Consider the following 16,357-nt stretch of genomic DNA (forward strand, 5'->3'; position numbering starts at 1 on the left):
GACCAATGGAGAAATGCCATAAGTCCAGGGTAATACTTCACTGTGCTTTTACCATTTCCACTCGCTAAACTCCCTCCCAACCTTCTGGGCTCCTAGAGCAGGGTACTGAGCTGGAGCTGAGACATGTATACTGCAACTTTAGAGCCCAAGCCACATGTCCCTGATTAATGTGACAGGGTCCAGCCATGGGTGTTTCATTGCACTGTAGATGTAGCCTAACGTTATGTCTATAATGTGATTCACACACCCAGGGCACCTGTCTCAAAGCCCAGGTCAGCTGACTCAGGCTTATAGGGCTTGGTTCAGACATATAGGCACTAGATTTGCCTTTTTCCAACCATCCGAGACCTCCCCCAATCACCACGAGTTTTCAATGATAATGACCAATGGCTCCGAAGTCACATCTGCCAACTCCCTCCAGACCCTCAGATCTGGAACCAAGGACTTGGTCATGTCCAGCTCTTCTAAATAGTCCTTAATCTGTTCTTTCACCACTGAGGGCTGCTCACCTCCTCCCCATACTGTGCTGCCAGTGTCTGTAAAGACCGAGGGGCAAAAAGCATTGAGTACTTCAGCTTTTTCCACATCATCTGTCACTAGGTTGCCTGCCGCATTCAATAAGGGGCCCACACTTTCTCTGACCTCCTTCTTTCTCCTAACACACCTGTGTTGAAATTGATTTTGAAGCTAATCAAAATACGTTACTTTTGAAATACAAATCATTCCAATCAATACTGGGTCAGTTTTCTCCTCTACTCTTTTTCTCACACACATTCCCCTACTCCGTCCTTTGGAGTGAGGTTTTACAGCTGGACGTTTTAGGCCAAGGGGGGTAAGTTACATCAAAGAAGCTTTTCAGGATTAGCCCCCAATTTCCTATATTACTAACAAAAAGAAAAACAAGACCAGTTTTATTTCTCCAGTATAATTCAGTTGATCACATAATTCACTTCTTCGTTACAGAGTAACTTCATGTTTAATTTTATTTTCATTGGTAATAATAAATCCTCAACAATTAAAGAATTTTCTCATAAATGGTAGTTTTCCTTTAATCCCCCTTTCCACCGGTGAATGCTTGAGTACAGTTGTGGTTAGGGATTAGATTAGGGGTGGGCAAATTTTTTGGCCCGAGGGCCACATCTGGATATGGAAATTGTATGGGGCCATGAATGCTCACAAAATTGGAGGTTGGGGTGTGGGAGGGGGCGAGTGCTCTGGCTGGGGTAGTGGGCTCTGGGGTGGAGCCAGAAATGAGTTCAGGGTGTGGGAGAGGGCTCCAGGGCTTGGACAGGGGATTGGGGTGGGTCTAGGGGTGAGGGGTTGCTCCAGGCTGGGACTGAGGGGTTAGGAGAGTGGTAGGGCTGGGGCAGGGTGTTGAGGTAAGGGAAGGGGTCAGTCTCCGATTGTCACTTACCTCAAACAGCTCCTGGAAGCAGCAGCATGTCCCCGCTCTGGCTCCTACACGGAGGCATGGCCAGGCAGCTCCCATTGGATGCAGTACCTGGACAATGGGAACTGTGGAAGTGGTGATTGGGATGGGGGCAGTGTGTGGAGCCCCCTGGCTGCCCCTATGTGTAGGAGCTGGAGGGGGGACATGCCATGACGCAGGGCCTTGAGGAACCAATACTCCCATGTCCAGGGTTGATCTCTCACTGCAACAGTCCCATTCCCTGAGTCACTTCCCACCCTTACTTCCAGCATCGGTAATGTCCTGGCAGCCAGTGTCGCATCCTTGGCAGTCAACTGAGTGTGTGCAGGGGCCTCAGGGTGGCTGGACACTGCAGCGTGGCGGTCCAGCAGCTTCCTGGCAGAAGCCCACAACATAGGTTTGTTCTTCTCCTCAGTCCACCCAGGCTAAGCTGCACCCTTTTATACTCCGTCTCCAGTCGGAGCATGCCCAGAGAGGGTGAGGGGGTGTGGTGTCTTCAGCCCACATGGTACAGTTAACCCTAGCAGTGCCAGTTCAGGGTTGATACACCTCATCACAGACAGCATTTCCCAAGTTTTGGGATTAGCCAGGAGATCTCTTCAGGAGTAACCTCCTGTAGGGACTGGGTCACAAATACCTTGGGAAACAAAAACCTGGGCATTTTGCCTAGTTCCAAGTCACTTGCTGTGGAATTCTATCCCTGGATCATCTGAGACAATATCGTCCTAAACAACTGAACTACCCTGTGACCATGTGCACTTACTTCCGTCAGTTGCACCATTTGGGGTCTGCTGCTGTTCACCTTTTCAGAGTGGAGATTTAAAAACAGACTGTTTCTCTGATAATATGTCCATCAGCTTGGATTATTCTCTCCTGTTGACTGAACTGCATTTGAATTTTCTCCATGTCATCATGCAGGGATAGGGGAAAAAACAAACCTAAAGTAAAAAATGATGGTCATTTATCTGAAATTTCCCAATAAATCTGAGCTACAATCTGTCAAACAACACTAACATGCAGTTAAATGACCAAGGAGCCTTCATGAAAGATAGAAAACCCATATCACAGACAAGTAGAAGACACTTTCATTTTCATTTAAAGTGAAATTCCAGACTAGGTTACATCTGATGTCTCAGAATTAGGAAGAGAAATTCTCCCCTGATCCACTGAAACCTGCTTCACCCAGCGCTGTCTCATTAGTGTTATTCACAGAAGTTTTAGCACCTTCATAACGGGTGGAAAAAACAGCCGACCTTCCCAGAAGTGGCTTTGCCAATAGAGGGAAAAGGGGATTTGAACAGTGCTTGGGATCCATTTGAAATCCCCTTCCAGGTCTGTGACACTTCCAGCTTCTGCCAGAGAGACTCTGATTTAGGATCAAAGATGTCCAAGCACCATTCCCAAGCATGGACAGCCAAGAACGTGACCTCACCGGACACGTTGGGAAGTGAAGGAATATGAAGGGGTGAACTCTGCATGGCTCAGACACAAGGTAACAGTTCTAGGGTGATGGGGAAGGATGGAATCTCTGAGTCGCCCCATCTCCTTCCAGTGTCACAGAGCCTGAAATGACCCTTATTTCCCTGACACTGCTCCAGCTCTTCATCATATTGAAATATATTTTAAATGAGAAAAAAGTCAACAGAATAACTGCTGTTCTGCACAATGCAGGGTAATGTGAGAACAACTGGGAATGAGACGATCTGTCCTCAGAGAGGAATGTGGCAACTCGAACAATAACTTTGCACTGAGAGGAGGAGTATAAATGTGAATCTCCAGGTTTGTTCAGACAAGGAAATGTGACGGTGGTTAGGTCAGATCAGGAGGAAATGTGCTAGATAACCCCACCCACTATCCATGGCCCATGTCTTTACTGCAAGAATAGCTGTCTTTTTACATCAGGAAAGTGAACTCAAGCTAGCTAACTCCATGGCAATCACAGTGATGAGACCCAGGTAGATTTTATCTCAATGTAGCTGGTTGAAGATACTCCCCATTTCCCCCACCTGGGGTGATGACATTCCTGGTAGAAAGGACACCCACTCCCATGACTCGCAGGACAATGGAGTTGATAGAAAGGACCACAGGATCCACCCCAAAGACGGACGAGCTTCAAAAGTGCGCAACTTGTGTGTGGGAGCTGAGGGACCTCAATGTGCAAAAGCTGCAAACAGCCTTAACACTCACTACCTGGGAACTGTCAAAAGAATTAAAGAAAAAAATCTTCTGACAGCTCTAGAGAAGGTTTTTATGAAGTTTATCTCCTTTACGGATTCTCTGATGTTTAGAAAGGCCTGAACTATGAGCGAAGCTTTTCCCACACTCGCAGCATTCATAAGGTCTCTGCCCGGTGTGGATTCTGTAATGTGTAATAAGGGTTGAGCTCCGAGAGAAGCTTTTCCCGCACTCACTGCATTCATAGGGTCTCTCTCCCGTGTGGACTCTCTGGTGAGAGATAAGGGAGGAGAGGTGAGTGAAACGTTTCCCGCACTCACTGCATTCATAGGGTGTCTCTCCTGTGTGGATCCTCTGATGCATAGTAAGGTTTGAGCTCCGAGAGAAGCTTTTCCCACACTCACAACATTCATAGGGTCGCTCTCCTGCATGCGTTGTCTGATGAGAGGTAAGGGAGGAGGAGTGAGTGAAACGTTTCCCGCACTCACGGCATTCATAGGGTCTCTCTCCTGTGTGGATCCGCTGATGTATAGTAAGGTTTGAGCTCCGAGAGAAGCTTTTCCCACACTCGCAGCATTCGTAGAGTCGCTCTCCCGTGTGCATTGTCTGATGAGAGATAAGGGCTGATCTCTGAGTGAAGCTTAGCCCGCATTTGCAGCATTTGTAGGGTCGCTATCCCGTGTGGATTCTCTGATGAGAGTTAAGGGTATATCTCTGAGTGAAACTTTTCCCACACTCACAGCATTGATAGGGTCTCTCTCCTCTGTGTATTTGCTGATGCCTACTAAGGGCAGAGGTACGATTGAAGCTTTTCCCACACTCACAGCATTCGTAGGGTCTCTCTTTTGTGTGGATTATCTCATGTCGAATAAGGCCTGAATGGTAATTGAAGTTTTTCCCACACTCACTACACGTATTCTCTCGCTTCTCCGTGAGGATTTTCTCCTGGGACGTAGTTTCCTTGAGGTCCCTGGGAGTTCCCTGACAATTAATGGGTTTATCCACTCTCTCCTCTGAGTGGTTTCCCTGCTCTCTCTCTTGTCTATGGTAACTTTCATCAGCTTTTCCCTGATCACGGGGGCTGGTCACGCTCCCTTTGGATCTTTGCAGTAATTCCCCATGCACTTCGGCAAGCTCAGCATCTTCCTGGTGAGGATTCTGCTCCTCGCTCTCCCTCACCACCCCATCACCTGCTAGAAGAGAGGAGAAATCTCAGAATTGGGGATGGAAAGACAAAGAGCAAACTCAAGTAAGTGCCGGAGAGACAGATGATAAAAATCAGTGACTGAATTCCCCCAAACTCATCCCCATAGGGGAGAGTGGAGGGGATCAATTCTGCTCCACACCCAGGACCGGCCTTTAGAGTGGGCCGTACGGGTGCCCCACCCAAGGGGGTGCCGAGCGCAGGGTTTGGATTCCCATCTGACCTGCTGCCGAGAGGCTCGCTGGGCTGATGAAAATGGCACAGGGAGGCAGATAAGCAGCTGCGTGGGGGAGTGGAAGAGACCTGAGCTGCAGGGGGCATTTGGACGACCAGCTGTCAGAGCCAGGTGACAGCTCCAGAGCAGAGGGGCCTCTCCACACACACAGTCCTTCACACACGCCCATCAACATACACACACTCCTCATATCCTCTCCTACACACACACACACACACACACACATACAGTCCCCCCACCCACCCACCTGGGCTCCCTGCATCCAGGTCACTTCCCCACCTGAGCTATGCTGAGACATCAGGAGCAGCTGCTCTCCTGCCCTCCCCTTACACAGCCTGCAGGGAAAGTGACCTGAGTGCAGGAAGCCCTGATGTCGCTCCTTGCTCCCCTCTCCCAGCCTCTAAGGGCTGCGTGGGGCAGGGGAGCAGCAGTCCAGTGGGGGAGTGAGCAGCAATGCCAGCTGCTTTGTGCATCTACGTCAGGTTCCCCACTTGGGTGCAGGAGGATGCAAGGGTTAGGGGCAAAGTGGGCACAGTGCAGGGGTAGGGGGCTCAGGAAGGGGCAGGTGTTGAGGTGCAGAGGGCAGGGTTTGTGGTGAAAGGGGTATGCACCACGCAGGGGTTCAGGGTGCAGGAGGGAGGTGCAGGGGGCATGACTGAAATGGGTACAGTCCTGGGATTAGGGGCACAGGAGGGAGGGGAAGGGGTTGGGGTGAAAGGGCACAGTGCAGGGCTTCGGGGTACAGGAGGGGGCAGGTGTTGGGAGGGGCTGGAGGGGGCAGAAGTTAGGAGTGAAGGGGGAGCAGGTATTTGGAGCGAAGGGGGCACAATGCAGGGGCTGGAGGGAAGGGAGAGTGGGGAGCCCGGGGAGCCCATGGGGGACAGAGGGAATGGGGGGGTGCCATGCCCATGGGAGCCAGGGCCACCAAAATGCAAGTTTGTCCCGGGTGCCATTTCCCTAAGGCCAGCCCTGCCCACATCCCATCCAAACGCTCAGTCGGAAGGGAGGCAGCTCCAGCCTAGGTGTCAATCACCATCTGTAGGAAGCCAGGAGTGAGATCTGCTGGGGACTGTCCTGAGCTCACAGAGTCTGTGTGGGGAATCCCAGCTGGTTCTCTCAGGCACTTACAGTTTCTGGGTTGGTTTAATGTTTCCTCACCTGTCCAGGGACTTCTCAGGATCTCGTTTTCCTCTCAACCCTGGAGATCCAGCACCCACGGCTCTTCTCCTCCTTCCAGCTGGGAGATCACAGAGAGTTTGGAAACTGGAAACCCTGCTCAAGGGAAAGAAAACAATGGAGGCAGGAGGATACTTTGGCTACTTCTGGTATAGATGGTGACTAAACAAACCTCTGCGAACCAGGAAATGAGAAGTTAATGTAAACACCCCCCCGTTCAATGCAACCTTAACTTTGCCCCCAACCCTTAACCCTGCAACTGGCAAGAAGCACTGAGGATGGTTCTGTGTGGGCCACGCAAAGGTTAACAAACTGCCACAGGGACTCAGGTATTCAGCTCAATGCAGCAGTAACGGGATGAATTCTATGGTCTGTGGTATAAAGGACCTCAGAGTACATGAGCTAATAGTCACATCTGGCCTTCAAAGCTGTGAACCTATAATCGATCCGAGGAAAGACTAAGAGAACGTGCCATTGTCTGTGCTGTGTTCACAGATGGGAATCCCAGCATCTATCCGCATGCCTCCAGCTGCGTGCACTGGGCCAGCTGTAGCTGTGACTGGCTGATGGAGGGATGGGTTGGAGCAGCTGGGCAGAGTTGTGCCTGTGCTATGCAGAGAGGTGCATGTGAAACTTGGGGGGTCAATTCTACCTCATTTCCGTGCTGAGTGTTGTAGGCTTTGTCAGCAAAGGTGCCCTAGGGTGTGTTCTTGCCATGGGGATTGTCAGCACCCTGGTGGCATATGTTCGAGTGATCTGTGGGGCTTAGTGAGGAGTAAGTGAAGGCAGTGACTCACAAGGAAAACTCAGGTTGAGGGCAAAGGGGTGGTAACACTTTGCAAGTCTGAGATGGTCTGTGTGCAGGAGGTTCAGTACTGGAGAGCAGCCCAGGGGGAGGAAGCTTCTGTTTGCTATGATGGAGATGAACCCGATTATCTTAGCAAAGAGAAGCTGTGAGACTTTCTGCTGGACTGCTCTGTTCCCAGAGCGCTCTGTAACAGGGGAGGGCAGAGGACTAGTGTGTGTGTCACTGGCATGTCGGGGCGCTGCTGAAACCAGACAGAGCAGAGGTGGCATTGTGGGAGTGGTGTGAACCTAAACTTTTCATTTCCCCTTCTAAGAACCGAGGGGACGGGAATCCTTACCCGGCAAGGTCACCTTCTCATAGTTCTCCTGCATGATGTCTCTGTAAAGGGCTCTGCGAGTGGGGTCCACCAGAGTCCCCTCTTCCCTGGTGAAATACACAGCCACCTCCTCAAAGGTCACCAGCCCCTGAAAGAGCAAGAGTCCAACACTCAATACCTGCTGCCCCACTCACAGCCCCACTATTCATGGGGGAAAGCAGCCAATCAAATGGAAGCTCTGAGAGAGAAACAGTCGGCAGAGTCCTGTCCCCACACTGCTGAGAGCAGCCAGGGGCACCACGGTGAGAGAACAAAGAGAGACCCCTTGTCTCTGCCTGCAGATCCATCACACACCTACTAGCCAGGGGCTGATACAACCCCATGGTAGGAACCCAACACCCTCCCCACTGCCAGCAGCTGGATGTGAGGGGCCGGGACATCTTCCCTACACCTCCCTGGTGGGGGTCCCCTTTCCATGTCACACCAGCCCCTGGCTAGCAGGCTGAGGGCTCAGCACTGGAAGTCTGGTCAGTTTTCCCAGCCCTGCCGAGAGGGTTGGTTTCTCTATTTCCTGTTTCACAAATTAGGGAATTTTCTCCCCCAAGACCCAAGTGTTTGTTCTGAGGATCTAGGCCCATGTTAACAAGTCCCAGCAGGTTTGTCACATTCTGTCCCCCTCCCTTTCCTCACCCAGGGTATTCCCTGCCCCCTCCAGCCCTAACTCCCCACAAGTTGCCACCGCTTCAGTATTTCCTGCCCCTCCCCCTCCATCTGGAACACACCAGCAACCCCCCAATAACCCCTACCTGAGCTGGCGCCACTGCAGCCAGAGAGCCCCCCCCAGCCGGGCACGGAGGAGTTAATGCCTTCCTGTGCCCCGCAACCCCACCCGCTCCCAGCTGCTCCAGCCCCTCCCTGTGCCCTGCAACCCTCCCCCGCTCCCAGCTGCTCCAGCCCCTCCCTGTGCCCTGCAACCCCCCCCCCGCTCCCAGCTGCTCCAGCCCCTCCCTGTGCCCTGCAACCCCCCCCCCCGCTCCCAGCTGCTCCAGCCCCTCCCTGTGCCCTGCAATCCTCCCCCCGCTCCCAGCTGCTCCAGCCCCTCCCTGTGCCCTGCAACCCACCCCCCCCCCGCTCCCAGCTGCTCCAGCCCCTTCCTGTGCCCTGCAACCCCGCCCGCTCCCAGCTCCTCCAGCCCCTTCCTGTGCCCCCAACCCCGCCGGCTCCCAGCTCCTCCAGCCCCTTCCTGTGCCCCCAACCCCGCCCACTCGCAGCTGCTCCAGCCCCTTCCTGTGCCCCGCAACCCTGCCCCGCTCCCCCGGGCTGTAGCGCTCGCCGGGGCTGACACCCTCCGCAGGGGCTGGGAGGGGGCGAGCTGCTACACTAGCCCCTGCCCCTCTCCTGCTCCCGCCCCTTTGCACCGGCAGCGGGGCCATGGCCGGGCCGGGAGCGCAGCGCGGTGGGACCCGGGCAGTGCGGGGGGCGCACACGCTCCAGCCGGGGGGGGGGGGGGTCAGGGCTGGGGGTCGGGGTGTGGGGGGGGTGGTTATTGCGCGTGGGTCACAAGCCCCCCCAGCTCTGCCGCTCCCCGGAAAAGGCGGGGGGGGGGTCCTAAGAGGCACTAGCAGAGGAAGAAGGGGCAGGGGCAGGGTCCAGGCACGTCCCTTACCTGGGCTAGAAAAAAGGGATGCGCCCCAGGGGCAGGCTGGGAGATGTAGTTCCTGACTCTCCCTGCACAGGAAGTGACGTTAGGTGGGAGAGAAGAAGCCGAATTACAAACGCGCGCGTGCTGCTCCGGCTCTGCCTGGCTCGCGCGGGGCCGTTGGAGCCTCTCCCGGGGCCGGAGAAGGGTTTGTGCCGTGGGGGCTCTGGGCATGCGCAGATCGGGGAGGAGGAGAGTCCCCCTGGGGCCGCCCCGGGCTCTGCCCGCCCCGCTGCGGAGCTGCAGCTCCAGGTCCCGGCGCGAGCCCCGGGGGAGGCCGGGCCGGGCGGTGACTCTGCCCCAGTGTCCGGCGGGGGGGGGGACCCGGCATCTCGCAGCGCCGGGATCTGCCTCGGGGGGGGGGGCAGCGCCGGACATGGCCGGGAGAGGAGGTGACCCCCGAGGAGCGGGGAGAGAAAGGGGGGGGCTGAGATCCCCTCGGATTTACCGCTGCCCCCCCCCCGTGGGGACCCCCCTCCTCTCCCGTCCTGCCCCCTTTCTCCCTAGAGAGCAACGAGCAGCACCCAGGGTGACCCCCCCCTCCCCAAACCCCTGAGAAGTTCCCTGTTCCCCTCCCCCCATTGTGCCCCATTTTCTGTCCTCTTGGCCAATGGCCAGTTCAGATCTCAGGTTTGGGGTGTTTCCCCCATTTTCACCTGCAGGGATTTGTCCTTGTGTGGGTGGGAAATGATTCCCCCGAGTGATTTCTGAACTGGGCAGGGGGTGAATGGGCAGAGGCTGGGGGGGCCCTGAGACAGGGACACCTCTGGGCTGGGCTGGGGGGGCCATTCTCTGGTGGCAACAGGGCGTGGGAAGGGCCAGGAAGGGGAGGGAGGAGTAAGTGTCCCCCATGGAGATGGCCCAGCCCCAGGTTTCCTAGTCCAGTTACTCCTCCCTCCCCATCACCTGCTAGTCACATGTGTGACTAGAGAGTCAGGAACTACATCTCCCAGCCTGCCCCTGGGGCGCTTCTGCTTTTTCTTGCCCAGGAAAGGGAGGTCCCCAGGGTAGGTACTGTGACCTTCTGACTCCAGCCCCGCTCCTTTCCCCTGTGAAAAGACATCACCAGGGCTCCCTCCTGGCCCTGTGAGTGTGAGGCAAGAAGAATCCATCCCATCCTGTTGTTGATTCAATATCCCTGTATAATCTCCTCTAATTTCCCCTCTTTTCTCTTGAACTGTTGAATCGACACATAAAATCTCCCCACATGTTGATGCTTGTCCCTTATATTGGCGAATATTTAGTTTGTGCCTCATTGTCTCTTCAGTTCTGAAATACTGATATCAACTTCTAAAAAATCTTCCCACTTTTCTCCCCAGGTGTGTGACTGAGATCAGAGGTCCTATCATACTGAGCGTGGCCCTGTTCTGCCAGGTGCTATGGAGACCCCAGGTGAGATCAGACCGCACTGTTGTCCAGGTAAAACTGAGACCTGCACCGAGATCACGGCCCCCATTATGCCAGGCAGCGCACGACTGTGACCCAAACCGCTGCCTCCATTGTTCTGGGCACTTCAGAGACCTCGACTGAGATCTGTGTCCCCATTGGGTCTGGCATTGCACTGACCCTAACAAAGATCACACCCCACCACTGTACTGTGCACTGCACAGACCCTGACAGAGATCCTGCCCCTACATTTTGCCAGTTGCTGCAGGGCCCCTAAACAAAATCAAGGATCCTGTAATGCTGGGAGTTGCAGAGTCCCCAAGTGAGATCAGGCTTCCTGTTGTGCATGGCTCTGCACAGACACTGACCAAGATCAGGGGCCCCATTGTGACAGGTGCGGAAAAGACACCAAGAGTATCTCTACCCTGCTGTTAAACCCCCAGCTGGCCCATGCCAGCTGACTCAGGCTCAGAGGGCTCAGCCAAAGGGGCTGTTTAATTGCAGTGTAGATGTCTGGGCTCAGGCTAGAACCAGGCTGTAGGACCCTGCGAGGTGGGAGGGTGCCAGACCTTGGGCTGCAGCCCAAGCCAGAACATCGACACCACAATTAAACAGCCCCACAGCCTGAGCCGTGTGAGCCCAAGTCAGCGGGCACGGGCCAGCCGCTGGTGTCTGACTGCAGTGTCAACATGCCCACAGGGACAGAGAGGCATTGCCCCAAAAAGCTGAAAGGCTAAATAGGCCAATGGTGGGAGGCGACTCTCCATTTTACAATTGGGGAAACTGAAGCTCAGAGAGCTGAAGTGATTTGCTCAAGTTTGCATGGAGAAATTGTGGCAAAACTGGGAACTGAACCCAGATTGTTTGAATTCTTGCCTCTCCCCTTATCCACAAACCCAGCGTGTGTGTATACAGTGTTGGTTTGGTCTGTGTTTGCCTTGCATTGGCTTCCAAGGGAGACTGTGGAATTTCCTTCACTGGTGGTTTTTAAGACCAGGTTAGAGTTACACCAGTCTGGGAATGTCTAAGGATACTTGGTTCTGCCTCAGCCCAGGAGGCTGGAGTAGACGACCTCTCAAGATCCCTTCCAGGCCTACAATGAAATAATTCTCTTTTGTGCTGTGCCCTGTTCTACGCTGAGCTGTTTTGCATGGTGCCTTTTGGAACTATGATGCACCATGTTGTGTTGCATAGTTTTATGATGCTTTGTTTTGCCTTAGCTTGTTTGGTACCTGTGTTATGTTGGTTTGAGTTGAGCTATTTTGCATTGTGTACTTTTGTCCTAAGATGTGTTAGTTTGCATTGTGTTGCTTTCTTCTCCTTAGTATTGTGTCATTTTATGCTATGCAATGTAGTTTTTTGTTTTGTTGTTGTTTGAATGGCCTGACGACATGTTGTTGTGGTTTTTCTCTGTATGTTGTTTTATACGTATAAATCACATAGCATCCTTGAAATGTAAAGCTAGATAGGACCTCAAGATGTCATCAAGTCCAGCTCTCTCTGCCGAGGTAGGACCAAGTATATGTTGATTATCTCTGACAGAGGTTTGTCCTACTTGTTCTTAAAAACTTGCAGGAAAAGAGACTCCACAGCCCCCCTTGTAAGACTATTCCAGAGCTGAACTAGCTCAGCTCTGGTGACAACCACACAGATGTTAATGGTGAGCAGCTGTGGAGAGAGAGGAGACCCCAGTGAGTGGGCAGCTAGGTAAAGAGACTAAAGTTGGGAGGAAAAACATTGATGTGTGCAAGGTCTGTGACAGAGCTAGAACTAGATCCCAGTTCTAGTGGCACCATACTGCTGTTTTGGGCACTGAAGGTCTCTGCCACACTGGTGTTTTAGGCACTGGTGCAAACCCTTAGTACAGACAGACTTTACACTAGTGCACTCTGGCACCGGTGCACCATATGCCTGTTTGAAGGTTTGGTGTGTCTGTGTGTGGGGAGCAGTGATCTCACTGAGGCCTAGGGCTGGCTGACCAGTGCAGCTGGAAAGGGAGGGGCAACAGTGAGTGCTGGAGGTGTGAGCCAGGAGCACAACCCCACAGAACTGGACACTGACTTCTCCTAACCCATGACACACACACCCAGCTGTGTACAGGGACCGCAGCTGAGCTGCCTTGCCAAGACAGCCTGTGCATCCATGGACAAACCACCTCTTCCTGCAGCCTAATACAATGGGGTCTGGTGACCTTTCCAAGCTGCGGGTGATGTGGCTCTGGCGTTAATGGGGTCTGTTCCTGGCTCTGTCCCTGACCTGCTTGGTGACCTTGGGGAAGTCTCCCCCCAAAGAGATCACAATCCAAGTAGACAATGGGTAGGAGGAAAACAGAAAGGGGCTGTGGACTGTCCCTCTCTGTGCAGTGCCCAGCAGAATGGGGGGGCTGATCTCAGTCAGGTTCTCTGCCATGTGCTGCACGATGGGGCCCTGATCTCCATCAGTGTCTGTGCAACACAAAGCACAGTTTGTAGACTCACAGACTTTAAGGGCAGAAGGTTGAGGTGTATTTCAGATGAGGTCTCATCGGTGCCTTTTCTAACAGTACTAACCCTCTCATGTGTCTGCTGGAAATACCTCACCTGATGTATCCTAGGACTGCGTTAACCTATTTCATGGCTGCATCACATTGGCAGCTCATAATTGTCCTGTGATCAATCAATACACCCAGGTCTTTCTCCTCCTCTGTCACTTCCAATTGATAAATCCCCAGTTTATTGCAAAATTATGCACTTGGAGACTAACAACTAGAATTTGTGCACTGTTCATTTTCATCCCATTTCTATTACTCCAGCCTTCAAGGACATGCAGATTTTCTTGTATGATTTTCCTGTCCTCCTCCATATTGGCAATTCCTCCCGGCTTTGTGTCCCACTCCCACTTCTTGTGCCAAGATCACTAATAAAAGTGTTGAGTAAGATTGGTCCCAAGACTGACCTGAGGAACTCCACTAGTAACTCCCTCCAGCCTGACCCCCTTGTAGACTCCCTTTAACCAATTCTTTATTGACCTTTCGGTTCTCATATTAATCCCCATCTTCTCCAATTTAACGAATAGTTTCCCATGTGGAACTGTGTCAAAAACCTTACTGACATCCAGATCAGGTCTCTGTGGCACAATCTACCTTTTGTAACACCACGTTTTATTTATTTATAGTGCTGAAGGCTGGGCGGAAGAGTTAGCAATAGGCTGAGAATGGTCATGTGAAGGTAGGGGATGGGATGGCAGACAGTGGGGAGGTGGGGGGGATGCGGCATTGGAGGTGTATCTGGGAATGTGTTTTGTAGGAGTCCCTGTCTCTGCTTCCTGTGGCTGTGGTGCGTTCCGTACCAAAGCAGCACGTCAGCAGAACAGACGCACACACCATAGCTCTGCCTGGAACACGCAGCATTCACTGCCAGACGGGCTGAGTGATTGGCTGGGATGAATTCACTTGGACAACGGTCTGAGGCTCTCATAGTTTGAGATGTTCCTTTGTGCATAGTTAATTCTTTCCATTTATTATTTTCCCCCTACCTATGCCTGATGCCGCTCTCTTCTTTACTTGCTTTGGTTATTTCAGTTCCAGTTTTTAAATGGGATCTAAGATTTGCAAAGCTGAATGAAAGATAAAACAAACAGAACCATTTGAATGTTGGCCCATAGCTGGTTGAACTGTACCTGCTGAAGGTCAGCTGTAATGACTGGGTTCCTTATAGCATTTTCCGGTGGGGCGGATAAAGCGACGTCAAAGAATCAAATGCGCATTTTAGGGCAAAAGAACTATATGCATGAGAAATGAACTGACACTTAATTTCCATTTCTTAATGCCTAAACTTTTGACACTCGCTCACACCAATTTTTTTTTAAAGCGATGCCCAGCACACAGTCAAGTTAATGAATGAAAGCACACCCATTATTGATTGCTTTCTGTTGCATGAGCATCTGATTAAGCACCTGATTAAAACTGTACCAATGTAAGTGAAAATGCATCAACCCAGCTTAGCTTCAGGATGTTCAGATGTTTCTAAATTAAATACATGGCAGAATGGTTAATGGGGAAAATACACTGAAATGCCTCTACCCAGTCCTGTTGACTTCTCCCAACCATCCTATGAGTTCTGGCCTCTTGGTCAACTGAGCTCCCAGTCCCACTTCAGCTGTGCCCTCTCCTAACCTAACCCATTTCTACTGCAATTGTTCATCCCCCTCGTCAAGGCAGGTGGTTGGTGCTGCAGCCCCTAAGGTACCTGTGTTAATCACTGTCTCTCATACTGGGGCTATTTAGATTTCAGGAAACGATTTCTCAAAATTACTGACTCTGGGAGGTGGGAAAGAGCAGAGGTTCAGAGGGGGTTTGCTATTTGGGACATGTTCAACTCTGGTAGCCTCCATGTTACCTCGTCTTCCACCCTCCCTCATGTGTCTCTGATCATGTGTCAGAGTGTCATCTTCTGATCTTAATGCCACTGGCCTCGGCAGAGCTCCCAGACAGGAGCTATGTCACGAGGGGGTTACGGTACTGAGAGTGAAATACATCACAGGGAGGGTGTAATTATCCTGAAATGAAACATTCCAGTCTAGGAAGTGAAAGATTTCAAATACTTCATTACTTAAAATTATGCTTGAAATGATTGGATTTTTATGAATTAAATTGCAGCAAACGTTCATTTTACTGTACACACACGCGCACACAGATGGAAAAATATTTATATAGGTAATATACAGAAATGCTTCTGGAGAAAGTGGAGTTTGATTTAAGGATGTTGACACTGTATATTTTGCCTGTGACATTGACAATTTCTCTTTGAACAGTTATATGATTTGGCTTTTGGAATCTCAACAATTACTGTAATTAAATAATTGTCGTCTGACGACCCCCATAACTTCCCACAGCTCTGAACATTGAAATTGAAAACATTGAAAAAAGGGCTTAAAAATAAATATCACTATCTATTGAAATTAAAAGAAAGAAATCGACAAAATGAATTTTGACAAACCCACTTAACAGCAATTGCAATATGTTAGGGGACGGAAATTCACAACTAAGGCACCAACCTTAATTCTGCCCTGTAGTGACACCAGGCAATTGTCGTAGGGCTACAAATTAGGCATTTTAGTATATAAAATTCTAGATTCCAAATCGGTATGATCTAAAGACACATGAGATCTTTTCCACAGGATATCACCGTCACTGGGTGGTTTCTCTTGTTGGTAATTCCCAGAAGTGAAGAGATTAATAACATTTTCTCAGTTATGAAGTGGCCATTTCAGATTTCCGGGGAGGGTCTGTTGTTTTGCACTAGGGACCAGGTCCTTGGGGAGACGGAACCTTGGTTTCATTTGAACTTCTCCATGCTCAGCAGCTTCTGGAATTAGGTTCAAAGTATTTACATCATGTTTCTCTGCCCTGTTCTTAAAAGTGCTGCTACAGAAATTGAGGAAGGGCAGGAACTGACTACAGGATCAGTAGCTGAGTCCCTTAGATATTTATAGCTCATCGGAAGGAGGATGGGGATTGGTGGGTGTCTGGGGATTTAATAATAAACACACAAATGTCATTGTTCTTAGTGAATTTTCATCTTCTAATTCTCAAACCCACTAATTATCCCTGGCTGTCCCCAGCAGTCTGGGGAGAGAGCTGACTGGCCAGTGTGGAACCGAAGGCACAAGGATCTTTCAGTGGCTGACTAAAAGTCACCCAGATTGAAATTCACTTCACTGGATAAATCCTAGTTGCTGAGCTCTGCAGAGGGGCGGGGAGGTGAATTCCATCCCCCATTCTTGAGCATGGACCCCACCTCCAATTCTCACTCCGATCTCAGACACTACCCCAGTCTTCCTCTGCAGTGATGGACCCACTTGATGCTGCCAGAGCCATGTGCCATGGGAGCTAGAGGGGACAGAGGCCCAGCTCCAAAACTGCTCCCCCTGCCCACAGCCCCCAAGCTGT

General features: G+C 51.5%; 2 protein-coding genes across 3 annotated transcripts in view; one reads left to right on the forward strand and one right to left on the reverse strand.

Annotated features, from left to right (window-relative positions):
* The window catches only part of LOC127039731 (zinc finger protein 250-like), a 522,029-nt gene that overhangs the window by 493,090 nt on the left and 12,582 nt on the right, over positions 1-16,357 (forward strand). The window lies entirely within an intron of this gene.
* On the reverse strand, positions 2,503-8,016 carry LOC127039451 (zinc finger protein 70-like). Of its 2 annotated transcripts, none has more exons than XM_050933213.1 (3): positions 7,365-8,016; positions 6,202-6,315; positions 2,503-4,794 (listed from the first exon to the last, which is right to left on the reverse strand). In XM_050933213.1, the coding sequence occupies exon 3, from the start codon at positions 4,205-4,207 to the stop codon at positions 3,665-3,667; it is 543 nt and encodes a 180-aa protein (XP_050789170.1). In that variant the 5' UTR covers positions 4,208-4,794; positions 6,202-6,315; positions 7,365-8,016; the 3' UTR covers positions 2,503-3,664. The 2 variants fall into 2 exon arrangements, with proteins under 2 accessions (XP_050789170.1, XP_050789169.1); XM_050933212.1 differs by having other exon boundaries at positions 2,503-4,797.

Source organism: Gopherus flavomarginatus, chromosome 23 (genome assembly GCF_025201925.1).
Source record: "Gopherus flavomarginatus isolate rGopFla2 chromosome 23, rGopFla2.mat.asm, whole genome shotgun sequence".
Classification (NCBI taxonomy): domain Eukaryota; kingdom Metazoa; phylum Chordata; order Testudines; family Testudinidae; genus Gopherus; species Gopherus flavomarginatus.

What these genes read in the sequence shown, in the direction of transcription:
- LOC127039451 (XM_050933213.1), bottom strand. Translation starts at nt 4,207, where the DNA reads ATGCACACGGGAGAGCGACTCTACGAATGCTGCGAGTGTGGGAAAAGC.